Source organism: Hyperoodon ampullatus (genome assembly GCF_949752795.1).
Source record: "Hyperoodon ampullatus genome assembly, chromosome: 13".
NCBI lineage: Eukaryota > Metazoa > Chordata > Mammalia > Artiodactyla > Ziphiidae > Hyperoodon > Hyperoodon ampullatus.
The window spans coordinates 29,635,151-29,650,368 of NC_136926.1; the positions used below are offsets into that span (position 1 = coordinate 29,635,151).

At 52.0% G+C, this 15,218-nt stretch overlaps 1 protein-coding gene across 1 annotated transcript; it reads left to right on the top strand.

The window, feature by feature from the left end:
- Positions 1–6,425: 6,425 nt before the first annotated feature.
- MPPE1 (metallophosphoesterase 1) lies at positions 6,426–15,166 on the top strand (the record flags this gene model as incomplete). Its single annotated transcript, XM_079717138.1, has 9 exons — positions 6,426–6,706; positions 9,402–9,510; positions 11,393–11,496; positions 12,085–12,159; positions 12,836–12,944; positions 13,056–13,124; positions 13,203–13,325; positions 13,929–14,069; positions 14,984–15,166. 9 exons carry the CDS (start codon positions 6,426–6,428, stop codon positions 15,164–15,166), a joined length of 1,194 nt encoding a protein of 397 aa, XP_079573264.1.
- Between the last annotated feature and the right edge of the window lie 52 nt (positions 15,167–15,218).

The following is a 15,218-nucleotide window of genomic DNA, read 5'->3' on the forward strand; positions in this document are numbered from 1 at the left end:
TGAGGTCACACGCTGGGAAATAACACACTGGGGTGTGGGCTTCCCCGGCTGTTGGGATCACCGGGGCCCCAGACATTAGGGGAGACCCCAGGAGCTCCAAGCGCTTCTGTGTCTTTCCCTTTTAGAAGAAAGTGTTTTCTCCAAAGAGGCTGGGGAAGACTGTCATCACTTCCCTCCAACCAGAGAGCTGCCCGGGCTCTTCCTCTGTTTGAGTCCCACACTGGGGCTGGTGAGAGGACGGTTCTGGGCGTGCGTTTGCCAGTCTTTAGGTTCCCGCCTGGCTCCCACTCAGAGGAGCAGGAACAGCCTCTGTCCTTTTCCCTCTTGTGACTGTGATGAAGGTAGACTGTTGTGCATTAAAGAGAGATGATGGACTGAAACAGCCACGCTGTGTGTTTGTAATTCTAAAATGCCCGGGAAAATAAATAAAACTAAACATAAGCCATTAAGTCCACACACATTAATTGAGCACCTGCTGTTTGCAGGCACCAAGTGGGCATGAGACAGGAGACATGAAGATAAATGGGCTGGCTTCCTGTGCAGGGAGCGGAGAGCCTAGGCAGTAGGAAGTATTGTTGATGTCATGGCCAGTGCACACAGGCACGTGTACAGAAAAACGGAGCTCAAAGCTTTACTCTGCCTTTCCTCCACAGTGTGCCCTACAGGCTTGTCTTTTCTGTTTTGTTTTATTCTATTTTATTTTTTAAAATTTGGGTCAGAAACCACCAAACTGATTTTATAAACCAGTGATGAGTCTCTTCTAGCTTTTTGAAAAATTCTGGGATAGTAGTGTTATCGAACCAAACTTGGGTCTAATCTACTGACACCAGATTGTGGTGAAGGAAAATGTGGTATTTATTGGAAAGGCGCCAATACAAGGAGGACAAGTGGCTCGTGCTCTAAAACCCCAAACTCCCCATGGTTTTTCAGAGAAAAGTTTTTATAGGCAAAATTTGGGGGGAGGGTGCAGGGTGTGTGGCTTTCTTCTGTTTGGTTGGTGGTGAGGTAGCAGGGCGGGGCTCCAGGAATCTTGTGCTCAGCCTGAAGTTGCCTTTTCCACCTGTGTGGGAGCCTTAGTTCTGAAGAAGAGCTCAAAGTCATTGTTACTTCTATCTTGAGGGGGGAACCAGGACCCTGCCCCAAGGCTGCACTATTGTTTCTTGACTGTTACTTCCTTGTCTCTGCATTCCTTCCCTTTTCTGATTAGTAACTGTTTGAATCTGCCCTTTGGGACTCAGGAAAGGTCAAGGAGGTTGAGTGAAGCCTATTTTCTACAAACGAGAAACGGGGCACACAGAAAGGCCTTGTACCAGAGTGGGCCCCATAGGGTCCTGCTCCATTTCAGTAGATGTTACTGAGCTGTTTTTTTACTGTTGTCGTGTGTGTTGTCAGGAATAAGAAGTGTGTGTGTAGTAGAAATCAGAATACCAAGATTCAGCCCTGTAGGGGTCAGCAGGGCCTCTTACATGTAGGTAAGCCAGGAGGGGTCCTAGACCTGTGAGTCCGCCCCTTCATCCGAGGCCAGACTGGGCTGTGTCGGGAGCCTGTATGGCTTTCCTGCTGGGTTAAATTTGATGAGCTTAATAAAACTGGCAAATTGAACTTGGGGAATGAAAACAGTAACATTTTATTAATTTTGCCTTTTGAGCCCAAACCTGCTAACGCAGAGGAAAGCTTCTAATATGGACAGAATTATTCATCATTAATCCCAAGAAGACCACACACAGAATATAGTCTTTATCATAACCTCCCACTTCCTCCTCTTACAGGCTGGTGATACAGATGGATAAACACATCTTTTTCGTGTGTTTATTGATCAGGCAGGAGGGGACGGTGGCATCTGGGCCTGGGAGGGACCAGACCCCCTGTCGCTTAGTCTAGGAAAGGACACGTTTTCTCTCCATTCACCTGTGAGAGCCTGGACGTGGAAGGGACAGTAGCATTTGGTGGTTCAAGCTGTGGCTGTGTTACCGGAAGGGGAACCCCTTCCAGGGCCCAAGGGTGGGGTCTTTAATACTCAGAAGTGAATTGTCCAAGGAGACACATGTACTGATGAAGCAGAAGACTTTACTTTAGTGGGAAGGGGCACCCAGGTGGAGAGCAGCAGGGTAAGGGAACCCAGGAGACCTGCACTGCCACATGCTTGTAGTCTCAGGGTTTATGGTAATGGGTTTAGCTCCCCAGGTCATCTACGGCCAGTCATTTTGCTTGTGCCTGTATTTGGTCCAATTCCTGGCAGTGCCAGCATCTCAGTCAAGATGGATTCCAGTGTGAGGGTTTCTGAGAGGTTGGCAGGAGATATTGTAGGCAGGCGTCTCCTGCCTTCTTTTGGGCTCTCCCTAATTCTTCTGGCTGTTGGTAGCTCGTTTGTCAGTCTGTGTTCCTTATCAGGACCTCCTATTGTAAGATAAATCATGCAAGCGGTCATTATCCTCCCTGGGCAGGGTGGGCGGTTTCAGTCAGTGGTTCCCTAACAGCTGTGGTGATCTTAAGTCACTGGTTTTTATTATGGTTGAGATAAAACATAAAGTTTACTTTTAGTGAGGCAAGGGTCTGGGGGCTTCAGGTGTGAAGCGTTAGAAGCACCACGTAGTGAATGAATGGAGAAGCAGGGTCAGCCCAGTGGCCATGGCTCCCAGACCCTCCGGTCACTGGCCCTCCTTCCCCGGACCTGCTGGGTTCCACTGACCGAGCCTGCGGGAATCCCTCAGGGTGTGAGCTTGACTCTAATCTCGTCCTGAGAAGCCTGCCTCATAGGGATGAAATAAAATTCATATTTTATGGCAAGACGAGAAAACCTTAGATACAAAATTTTTCTCTGCCCATTTGGGCCTCCTCCCCCCTTTAGTGTGTGCTGTGCACCTGCACTGACCAGCCCTCCTTACTTAGAGAGGGCTTTCCTTCTTCATCTCATCAAGTGTCACAGCTCCTTACGGGGTGACCTTCCTTCTTCAACTTGTGAGGGACCGTGACGGCCCACCACCCACTGCTCGTACGTGCAGGCCTGGATTGTGTAAACTATCAGTGATACGTTTAATGTGTGACCCTTTGTCTCAGAAACAAAAGACCATCTCCCAGGTTGGCTTGAATAAAGTTTTCCATTTTTTCCTTAGATCGACTGTTGGTTAATTTTACTGTCAACAATAGAAAGACTTACTTTAAAAAAAAAAAAAAGCACTTTTGTGAACATTTCTGTTCATCTCCACGGGTGCAGTGGGGGCAGGTGCTGTGACCCCCCGAGGCCCAGGGAGGGTCGGGGACTTGCTGAGGTCCCCCAGCAGAGCTGCGGTCGATTCTCACAGATCTGACGGAGGATGCAACACCGGAAGAAGAGCCAGGGCTGCTCTCTCTTGCTCTTTCCTGCCCCGCCCGGCCGCAGGGTAGTGATTGGTTGCCCATGGCCGCAGGTTCCCTCGAGCCGGGCCAGGAAGTGAGCAGCAGCCAGGTCCCTGAGGCCGGCCACAGGCTGGGAGCCAGCAGAGGGCCATAGGAAGCAGCCGTGGTGGAAGTGACGTCTGGGCCCCTGGCGTGGGGCTCAGAGCTGCGCCTGGTCTGGTTCCCTCACTGTGTCAGCCCTAAACACTGCCTTCACTTCAGAAGGTTAAGGGGGTGGGCTGTGGCCATGACGTTGCAGACAGCATTGGGAACACGACTTTGATGGATGGTGCAGTGAGTTTTGGAAAGAGGAAGAAAAGCAGTTTCCAAGCTTTGAGCAAAAGGAATTCTGTTTGAAAGATTTGGTGTCAGAAGCTGTCAAATATGGTTTTCACTCTGATGGTGAGTTCTATTTTTTTAATGATCACATTATACCAGGTTCATGTGGTATTGGGGTTTTCTCCAGAAAATGTGTCCCAACAGCCTCTGGCTGGCCTGCTGCCCCCCTTCTTTCCTTTCTTCCCCTTCCCTCCCTCCTTCCTTCTAAGTCCTCTGGTTTGTTTGTTTATGGCAGAAAGAACACGGAAGCCTGAGGAAGGGCCAGGGCTCATGCCCTCTGACCCGTTTGCCTGGGCCTTTATCTAAGCTGACAGCCGTGGGGCATAGGGCGGGCTGGGAGGGGTCCCCGTGCCCACGGTGCAAACCCACCGTGTAGGTCTCTGTCACCATGCCGTGGGGAACAAGGTTCTCTGATGGAGCAGTGGGCGTGGAGGGGCCATTTAACTTGTCCTTAGGGTTTTCTCGTTGGGAAACTGGGACCCACAGAGCAAAGGCTTCTGACGGAAGGCTCCAGACCAGCCCCAGGGCTGGGGCTCCCTCCCTCTCAATCTCGTGGGTGGGGACATTAGGGTCTAGCAAGTTTCAGCTGCTGTTTTGGCCTTGGCTTTCAGGATTTTAGGAGAGTCTAGGACTTTGAAAGAAAATGGGACAGTGAGAGCAAGTGGTTTTGGTACATTTGAATGAGTCCAGGCTGAGGAGGCTGATGGTGTTGAGAGGGTTCGTTACTCCTTCGAGTCCCTTCGCTTTTCCCTCTTTTATCAGCGAGCAGAGAGTCTGTGCCCCGAGTCACACTGACGGTTGTCCACACCTGAGGTGTGACTGTGATGAGTGCATGGCAGCAAAAAGGACCTGCTCCTCCTCCTCGTGCCATCCGAGGAAGCGCTGGCCATGTGGGCAGAGGTTCGCGTGGGGTGACCACACGTCATGAGGTGGCGCTGCCACCCTCAGAGCCACTCTTCACTCTCCTTAGAGAAAACGGGTGGGGAGGACAGTCCAGGTCAGAGGGGAAGGGCTGGCTCCCATCACCGACGGCCCAGACCTGGGGGTAAAGCTGTCATGTGTCATGCGTCTTCCGTGATCCCAGGTCACATGCGCGGCTGCCTGTGACCTCTGTGTCCCAAGGGACGTGTTTAAAATCTAGCCTTTGAGCCCTGCTCCCTCTCCCATCGGGTACTTACTATAAACAGTGCGGTTCGAGGGCAGACACGGGACGGGATGGGGAGGTGGGAAGCACCTGCCCATCATTTCCTCGTTTCTAAAAAGCCGCCTGTGGAGGTGAGTCCTGAGCAGTGCAGCCCCACAGCCGTCAGCATGATTTTAGTCGTCGAAAGCCGGCTTCCTCATCGATCAGTTTCTGGTATTTTCAATACTGGGTTGTGTTTAAAGCTTTTGTTTAATGGCTTAACATACATGTTTGCCCCTGTTTGTTTTTAGGTGAGGTTTGGCTGTTTTTCCGCGTCTTAGGGGTTGCATGTTATAAACCCCACTGTGAAGTAGGCTGGGCTTTTACAGGTGCAGGTGCGAACATTCTGGAAGCCGGACTTTGTGGCGATTGTTTTAAGCCCTAAAGGAATGAGTGTCCATGTCCCTTTGGTTGTCAACCATATGAAGGTTCCTAGATCCATCCTAGAAAATCACCTCCCTGGAAAGGACTCTCTGTATTTATTGGCTCAGTTAGGATCCATGGTGGGTGTCTCCACAGCTCCCCCTGCCTTCTGGAACTTCTCCCGAGTCTGAACTCTCTGTGGCCTCCAGGTCACCACATGTTGTAGGATCCTGGTCTTGAGCAATAGTGGAGGAAACTAAAGTGGAAGGCCACCTCTCAAAACCCACCTCAGGCCACCCTTTCATCAGCATTCTCGTCAGATGTGTCAAAAATGGATGCCAAGTTCATCTACGATTCAGATGAACCCGTGAACATTTGAAAGTTTCCCGAAGAGAGACAACCACACGTAAATGTCTTATAAAGGAAGGCCATCTAGAGTTTAAGGCTGATGTGCAGGTGAAAACCCATGTTTGTGGGAATGTGTGTAACCCAACGCAGTGTTCATGGCTGTGGCTGCATCAGACCCCAAACCTGAGCCAGCGAGGAAACACCTTGTCTGTGAATGTCTACTTCTTTTGTGGAAGAGCCGTGTAGAAAAGTGGAGAATTCACACCAAAGGCAACATGTTACGTGGGGCTACGGCCTGTTGATTTTTGAGGAGGTAGGTGGGGCATCCTTTTGGGAGCCAAGTGGCACCTGCTTGCTAATTGTTGACTTTTCCTGTTATGTCTCGCACCTTAAACATCCTTCCCTAGACTCCCTCCATCTCATGATTTCTAAAGTAGTAATAAAACTTTGTCATCTTGGTGGGAGGATCATTCTAGTAGCGCTATCCTGTCACGTGGAGGTGTAGAGACCACCTAGGAAGCCACTGTTTTCCCTTATCTGTAAGTCATGTGGTGGGTCGTCCTTGTGAAAGTACAGGACAGTCCTGTTTATCTGGGAAGGTGATAGGGTTCTGGAACTTGCTAGTTCTTAATGGAGGGCTAGTGACAGTGGCTTGTTAAGGGACACACATCACCCGGTCCTCTTCCTTTCCCCACAGGTACTCGCCTAAGACACCAGCGCCAGCTGCACCTGGCCAGGAGTCTAGTTTCCTTGTGGGAAGTCTCGTGGATTTGACTTGGCTGCTGCACCCCCAGGCAGGGGCATGGCTGCAGGGGACATGGCCTCGACCCGGCTGGGGGCCGGGAGGCAGCACCTCCATCCACTGAAGAGGAGGAGCTTGGTGCTGCTGAGACTCACGGCCATTGTCTTTGCTGTGCTTCTCTTTTGTGAATTTCTAATCTATTACCTAGTGATCTTCCGGTGCAGTTGGCCTGCAGTGAAAACTTCCACAGATGCTGGTGGACTCGGGACCCCTGAGCCTATGCTCAGGGCCATGTTCTTGGCTGACACCCACCTGCTCGGGGCTGTGAGAGGCCACTGGCTGGACAAATTACGGAGGTAGGGGCTGGACAAATTACGGAGGGTTTTCTGCGGGTCCGTAGGCTGGAGGCTTGTCGGCCTCTACCCACGGGTTGGGCCTCACGGCTTTAGGGACGCGTTCATTATTTTCTCCTCAAAGAAGGACGTTTGGGGCATTTGGCTTTTCCTTTAACTTACTATTTACTGAGTGTCTGTTACGTACAAGGACCCAGGATTGTGAGTCGGGTGTGGGTCCGAGTCCTGTGGCTCTGGACTAGTTATCAGGCCTCTGAGCTCCTTTGTCTCCCCGTCTGCAAGTGGGTTCATATGGGAAACCTCACGGGCCATGTGGACGAGGTCCGCGGAGGGGTCTCCCTCTCCCCCTCACCTCTCTGGTGTGAAATTTTGAGCCCTTGGGTTTGCCCCTCTGGGAGACTGGAGGAGGAGCAGATTTGTGGTTGTTTCCCTGGGGACAGCTTAGACCTGCTTGGCTTAGTTTGTTTTCTCATTGAAAGGCTTTTTTTTTTTTTTTTTGTGGTACACGGGCCTCTCACTGTTGTGGCCTCTCCCGTTGTGGAGCACAGGCTCAGGACGCACAGGCTCAGCGGCCATGGCTCACGGACCCAGCCACTCCACGGCATGTGGGATCCTCCCGGACTGGGGCACGAACCCGTGTCCCCTGCATCGGCAGGCGGACTCTCAACCACTGCGCCACCAGGGAAGCCCTGAAAGGCTTTTAAAAATGTTATTTAAATTTTTTTTTTAAATTATTTATTTATTTATTTTTGGTTGTGCTGGGTCTTAGTTGTGGCAGGTGGGTTCCTTAGTTGCGGCTCGTGGGCTCCTTAGTTGCGGCTTGCTGGCTCCTTTAGTTACAACATGTGTGCTCCTTAGTTGCGGCTCACCAGCTCCTTAGTTGCGGCTCACGGGCTCCTTAGTTGTGGCATGCGAACTCTTAGTTGCGGCATGCATGTGGGATCTAGTTCCCTGACCAGGGATCAAACCCGTGTCCCCTGCATTGGGAGGCGGATTCTTAACCATTGCGCCACCAAGGAAGTTCTTAAAAATGTTATTTTTAACTGTGGTAAAATGAAATAATGTAAAACTTACCATCTTAACCATTTTTAAGTGCACAGCTTGGTGGCATTAAGCACATTCACAGCACTGTCCAGCTGTCACCCCATCCATGCCCAGAACCTCATCATCTTCCCCAGCTGAGACTCTGTCCCCACTGAACACTGACTTCCCCTCCCCTCCCCCAGCCCCTGGTCCCCCACCATCTACTTCTGTTTCCAGCAACTTGACTGCTCTGTGTCCCTCAGTAAGTGGGTCCCACAGTGAGTGTTTGTCCTTTTGTGTCTGACTTGATTCACTGAGTGGAACGTCCTCCAGGTCCACCTGTGTGGTGGCAGGTAGCAGGATCTCTTTCCTTTTTGAGGCTGAGTTTTACTCTGCTGTCTAGACGGACCACATTCTGTTTATCCGTCATCTGTTTCCGGACACTGGGTTGCTTCCACCCTTTGGCCTTTGTGCTTGATGGCATGAAGGCAATTCCTGCCCTGGTGGCCCTGTCCCTGGCACCTTTTTGTCACCATGGCTTCATTTGTGCCTCCCTGGACAGGACTTTACTCCTGTGGGCGGGAATGTCCTCCAGTGCTTGGGATGTCCCCAGGGTGGGCGAAGGAGGCGGGACGGACGGCGGGGCTGCTGTACCTTCTTCCTCAGAGTTTTAAACCCCAGGAGGCATGAGCTAAACCAGGGCTAGGGTGAGGCCCGGGTTCTCTGTTTGGGCTTCACCTAGGGAGCCTTGTTTATGAGCAGTCCCGCGAGCAGCCTGCCCTGTCCTCCTGCTGCTGCTTCTACACACTTTCCTCGCCAGGGTGAATAACAGTAAATCAGGGCAAACCAAGATGTGTATTTATGAGACGTCCTTGGTGAATCAGTGGCCACGCAGAGAGGTTTCTTGGCCTCAGTCTCCCCTGACGGACAGTTACCGTCCCCTCTATCGTGCACCGGACATAAGGCCCGCTTTGGGAGGGGAGAGGAGCTGGGATCGCAGGACAGTGGTGGAGTCGGAGTTGGCCAGGGAGCTGGAGGCGGGGCAGGCGCTGCCGATTTGAAGCCCCACCTGTGTGGGCGCCGTGCCCGCTCGCTTCATCACGTGACTATCGTGAAAGCAGGTTTCACTGTCTCGTTGACCACAGAGAGACCAGGAATCAAAGACAGTAGGCAGCGTTGGCGAGATGACCACAGGTTGCTGGGGGGCGCCTGTTGGGCTGTGGCCTATTGGGCTGCAGACCCAAGGCTCTGAGTGGTCGTCTTCCTCTGGGAGTTCTGATGCTGGGCTGTGTCTCTCGTCTCCCCCAAGAAGCCCTATGCTGCATCTCCTCCGTGTGTCCGTCGGCATTGGCATCTTTGGAAGCCGCATCCAGGCCTCCCAGGCCCCTGGGCTCTGGTGAAGGAGGGACAGCTTCACGTGCAGGGTGGGGCTGGTGTGAGGGTCCCACCCAGGGAGGCAGTCCTTGCGGTGGTGGGAGGGGCAGCCTGACGGTCCCCTGGTGCCTTTGCCCCCTCAGTGAAGCAGGTGGGGACCCTGGCTCTTCCAAGCAAGGGGGGCCATGGAAGAAGGAGCGGGGCCCTTTTAGTTCACATTTTAAATGGCCCATCAGACCATCCGCTGGATGTAGCTCCGCCCGAGAAGCGGATTGACCCTTCCTTTCCTCTTGGCCTCCAGGGAGTGGCAGATGGAGCGAGCCTTCCAGACGGCGCTGTGGCTGCTGCAGCCCGAAGTCGTCTTCATCCTGGGAGATGTCTTTGACGAAGGGAAGTGGAGCTCCTCCCAGGTAAGACCCTGCAATCCTGGCACCCCGGTCCTGTGCTGAGGTCCAGTACAGGAAGCCCAGGGGGTCGTGGAGCCCTGGCCGTGGGTCAGAGGTTCCAGCATGAACAGTGTGTGGCCTGTCCTGAGGTCTTTGGGCTCTGTGTCAATGACAGTCCTGAGTTAGGTCGGCTCATCTTAGGTTTGTCTGTGCAGGAAACACCTGGGTTAGCCAGACGCTTCCCACGAAGCTCTCGGAAGGGGAAAAGTAAGCAAGAGGGAAGCGTTTCAGTTGTCCCCGGAGTTACAGAGTACATGCTGAAACGTAGCTTGACTTTAGGCTCTTAAAATATAATGGCTACATCATGAGATTGTGCTATGTACAGGTTACTTGCTTTCCTCTCATTTTCCTTCCTCTGAGGAAGGTGGGGGGAGCCAGGCCCTGGTGGGAGGAGGTTCCTTTGCCCTCGGGCCCAAGATCGTGTGATGTGAACCTTTCCACAAACCAGAGAGAAAGTCCCTTCTCACCTTGGCTGTCAGAATGCTTTGCCTACTACATTCCTGGGATTAATGGGGGAAAAAAAAAGCTGTTCTTGCTGCTTAGTTAAAAATGTTCTGTCACTAATGGTTTTGGATGATTTTTTTTTTTTTGGCTGCGCTGTGCAGCATGTGGGATCTTAGTTCCCCAACCAGAGCTCGAACCCGCGCCCCCTGCATTGGGAGTGCAGTCTTAACCAACTGGACCACCAGGGAAGTCCCCTGGAAGATATTTTTTTTTTTTTTTTTTTTTTTGCAGTACGTGGGCCTTGGCCTCTCCCGTTGTGGGGCACAGGCTCCGGACGCGCAGGCTCAGCGGCCATGGCTCACAGGCCCAGCCGCTCCGCGGCATGTGGGATCTTCCCGGACCGGGGCACGAACCCATGTCCCCTGCATCGGCAGGCGGACTCTCAACCACTGCGCCACCAGGGAAGCCCCTGGAAGATATTTTTAAAAATTAATTGAAATTTCCCAGGACGGTCCTAAGCTGTACAAAGAAAGTCTTGGTCCAGGTATGACAGAAACCCAGTGTTCATAGGGTTGCAGTGTTTGTTGTGATCTAGTGCAGAACTAATTATGAAATAATGGAAATGCTGTATGTAAAAAGCAACTAGTTATAAAACGAGGTTGGGTATAGATGTTGGTTTTGCAAATCAAAGGGAACATTTTATCTTTTTCTAATTTTATGTTATTCTAACCTTAAGTATTATTTGTTAAAGTCTTTGTAAATGTATTGAAGGAATCTCTATCCAGCTTATTTCCCTAGGTTGGGCCAAATTTAAAACTTTTAGGATAAAGTTGACTACTGTTCAACTAGGTATCGTCCAGCCTGGAGTGTTTGTCCAGTTTATGTTTTTGGGCTTAATAAAAATAAGAACTAAACAAGCATCATTCTCAAGCTTTAACAGTTAAAGTCAGAAAAGTCTTGAGATATTTGTTGGACTTTGTCTTTCCCCCATGTCTCATTGGGCCCTACCCCACCGTCCAGCCTCAGGGAGTGTGACCCCATGGGAGCTGCTGGTCCTCATCCTGGGGGGACACACAGTGTACTTGATGTTTCTGCAGAGCCCGTTCTTAGAACAAGCCCAGATCTGCGGGCATCCTCACTCAGCCTGGGGTCTGTGCGTGGCCGTTAGGTGACCTTGAAGTAGTGGGTGTATGAAGCAGGTGGTTTGGGGAGATAACACCATTTCATTAAAATTTGGCATCAAATTAAATAGTTAAAATATTAAGTTAGTTTTGGGAAAAGAATGTTAGAAATTCCATACGTTGGCTTTATGAACGTCTGATCTGGGCGGGAGTGACCTCCTCACCCTCAAAACAGGGCAGGGAAGGCTCCCGGGCCACAGCGGTGGTGCTTCTCCCCGCAGGCCTGGGCGGACGACGTGGGGCGCTTCTGGAAGATCTTCCGACACCCGCCCCATGTGCAGTTGAGGGCTGTGGCCGGCAACCATGACATCGGCTTCCACTACCAGTGAGTGGTCAGAGGAGGCCCCTGCGCACGGCTGTGCCTTCCTGCCTGCCCAGCCTGGGGGGCCTTACCTGTGCGGTCAGGTGGTGGGGCTCCACGCGGGCGGGACTGCTGTCCTGCACATCATACGCCTGCTCCACGGCTGATCTGTATGTGCCCTGGAGTGATTCTAACTTGAAACTTACATTTCGTGGCCAGTTTTCTTCGGGAATCAGAAAACAAGACGATTTGGGCTTTACTAGCTAATGTTCACACAGTGTTTCTGATGTGCCAGCCTGTTAGAAGAACTGTACTTCTGTACATTTAATCTCTTATTTTACCTATTATTTTTTATTACTTTACCCACTGTACCAGTGAGGAAGCTGGGGCCCTGGGGACAAAGCCGCTAGCCCCAGGCTCCAGGCCCTGGGCTGGTCAGTGGTGGGGCAGTGGGGGTGGCACCTTGCCCACCTGGGGCTCATGGGAGCTCAGAACGAAGGGTGCTGGTCGGGCCCTCAGGTCCCGGAAGTTACTTTCTGTGTTCACGATACTGCTTCAGACGTCTTAAAATGGCTCGTTCTGAAAACTGTTTCTTTTTACAATTGAACGTAGGATGAACACATACAAAATAAAACGATTTGAGAAAGTTTTCAACCCTGAAAGGCTGTTTTCTTGGAAAGGAATTAAGTGAGTATTATCTATGAATTCTTATGAAGACCCCTAGAACTTGAATTTCCTTAAGAAAGTTTAAACACGATGGTCGTGTCCCAGATCATTGGATTAATCGGCTTCTTATCTCTAAATTCTTTAAGTGTCAGGCACCTTCTTCGTGCCCGGTGGACGTGCATGTGGGAAAGGAAGGCACATGTAGTGGGCGTTTCTGACGGTGCACTAGAGGGAAGGGGGCCCAGGGAACCACAGCTGGCCTTGTTGTCAATCCCAGTTCGGGCTCCTCTGGCCCAGCTAGCTCTGCAGCACCCCTAGCCCCACCGGGTTTTAGGCTTTGCTCTGTTGTCTTATTTCACATCATCTCCAAAGGGAGCCAGGCTGTGTGGGTGGGTCTTTGTCTCCCCATTTTACAGCCGAGATCCAGGCACACGAGGTCAGACGCTCAGCGTGGCGGTCACCTGGGACCTCTCACACGTTCAGGGTGGAAAAGGCTTTACCGTGTCTTGGACTCGCCCAGAGATGCTGTTTTGTCCTCTTAGCATCGTCTGCACCTGCAGACAGAGCACAGCTGGGCTGAGACTTACAGCTGTGCTGGGGTTTCTTCCCCATGGGTGTGTAGCTTCTGTGTCCCAGGGACACAGTCGCCAGTGGACAGCACAGGTGGCCCATGGCTGATCTCCTGCCCTTGCCTCAGTTTCGTGATGGTTAACAGCGTTGCACTGGAAGGGGATGGCTGTGATATCTGCTCTGGAGCAGAGGCTGAGCTCCTGGAAATCTCTCACCGGCTGAACTGCTCCCGGGAGGTAGGACCCCACACTCTCCCACCCCCAGGGCATGGCCTCCCCGCCTTCCCTCCCCACCATCCACCGTCCAGTGAAGGCGGGGTGTGAGTTAAGGGCCTGACCTCTGACCAGCAGGAGCATCGCCCCCAAGAGTGTGGAGACGGGCAGCGGCTGCCGGCCTCGGCCCCCATCCTCCTGCAGGTGAGGGGGTCCCCGCCCATGTTTGGAGGAAGCGTCCAGGGTCTTATGGTCCCCTGACTCCTCTCTGACCCTGGACAGCACTTCCCGCTTTACCGGAGAAATGATGCCAACTGCTCCGGGGAGGACGCGGCACCCCCCGACGAGAAGTACACCCCCTTCAAGGAGCGCTACGACGCGCTCTCCCAGGAGGCCTCGAGGAAGGTTTGCTGCCTCCGGGACGCAGGGACGTGGGGACACAGGGAGGCGGGGTGGGACAGGCAGTGCCTGCACAGCTGTTTCATCCTCCCCCCCTCCGCCCCCTCCCCAGGAAACCCACTTCTGTTCCCTAAGATCTAGTTAATAATGTTCTCAGCTATTCTTTATTGTGTTTTACCATCACCACGTATTTAGGAAGGTGAATGACACTTAGAGTTAAGTTTTTAGGGACTTAATTAGAGTGTGCTTTCTTAAGTGTGTGTGTCTGTATGTATATATTCACACGAATATTTATATACTATATGGTGTATGTAATATGCAAAGCAAAATATAAGTACATTTATGAAGTAGATTTATAAAAATATTTATAAAGAGAAAATATAATTTAAAATATGAAATCTGGGATGAGAAGAATAGATTCTCCCTAAGAGCCTGAGCTCAACTTTTGGTGGAGTCTAAACAGCCCAAAGGATTTTCAGGGCCGAGGGAAGCGGGCCCGCCTGCCTGCGGGGGCTTCGTGGTAGCCACGGGGCGGTGGCCGCGGGGTGGTGTCTGTGGCGGTGGCCCTGGGCCCTGGCTGCACTCTCCCCACCTCTGCTGTCACTGCAGCTGCTGTGGTGGCTCCGGCCGCGCCTGGTCCTCAGTGGCCACACGCACAGCGCCTGCGAGGTCCTACACGGGGCCGGTGTCCTGGAGGTCAGCGTGCCATCTTTCAGTTGGAGGAACAGAAACAACCCCAGTTTCATCATGGTACGTGAACCTTTATTTTCACCTCAAAACTTTCATACGTATTTAAATCAACACAGTGATCAACTACTGAATTGCTGCAATCTGTGAAAATACACAGAAGCTGTAAACACCACCCCCCAGGCATACCAGCAGGAACACCTCTCAGGGGACAGTTGTGGCTGCGGGGGTACACCTCAAGGTGTCTCATCCTGCGTCCCTGCAGTGCCCTCGGGTACCAGCTCTGCCTGTTCTGTTTTCTAAGGAAGCAGGGTCAATCTTGTGTTATTTTCCAAACATGCCCATTTGTTCTGACAGAAAAATGCTACAGCTCTTGCACGTTTATTAAAGATGTTAATTAGTGATGACCTGAAGCTTCAGCTCCTTTCTTTGACCGATGAGTCCAGCATCCAAGTCACCGTGCTTTCATGTCAGGGGCTTTTACTTCATAACAAGATGGGGAAAACCTCCTGTTTTCAAATTCAAAGTAAATGAACGTTCCCCACTGTCATTCCACATAGCAAAAACATCTACCAAAAAAAAAAAAAAAAGAAAAAGCCCACTGAGATGCCCCCAGCATCTGGTATACGTATTTCTGGTAACAGCTGCTTATTTCAGCATTAAGTGGCATGAAAAACAGCCGTGTCCTGCTTGTTCCTGGATGACCACTGATGCTAAGTCTCCAGGCCTCTCTGAACCCCTCTGCCATGTGCCCCCCTGGGTTTTAGAGGAACCCCCCGTGCCAAGGGCTAGATTCAGTGGAGGTCAGCTCCAGGTCGTGTGCACTCAGCACACTGGGACCCAGTGCTTGGGGGCGATGGGGTGGCTAAAGGCTGTGCCCTCGGTCTCAGGTGCCTCAAGCCCAGCGGCTGCCTTTCCTCGGTTGGGTCTGTGGGTTGGCGCTGTCACGGCAGCTAACGGTCTCGCTTACTCTCCAGGGCAGCGTCACGCCCACAGAGTACGCCCTTGCCAAGTGCTACCTGCCCTGCGAGGACACGGTTCTGACCACGTACTGCACGGCGGCCGGGGGCCTCGTGCTCCTCACGTTAGTCCACGCTGGGCTCGTAGCCTCACCTTTTCATTTCGGTTGGAACATGCTCAGAAAATTTAAGACCACGTGAGTAGCAGGAGACGTTCTGCACTTAGTAGTAAGTCCCGAAGCCAACGAAACTG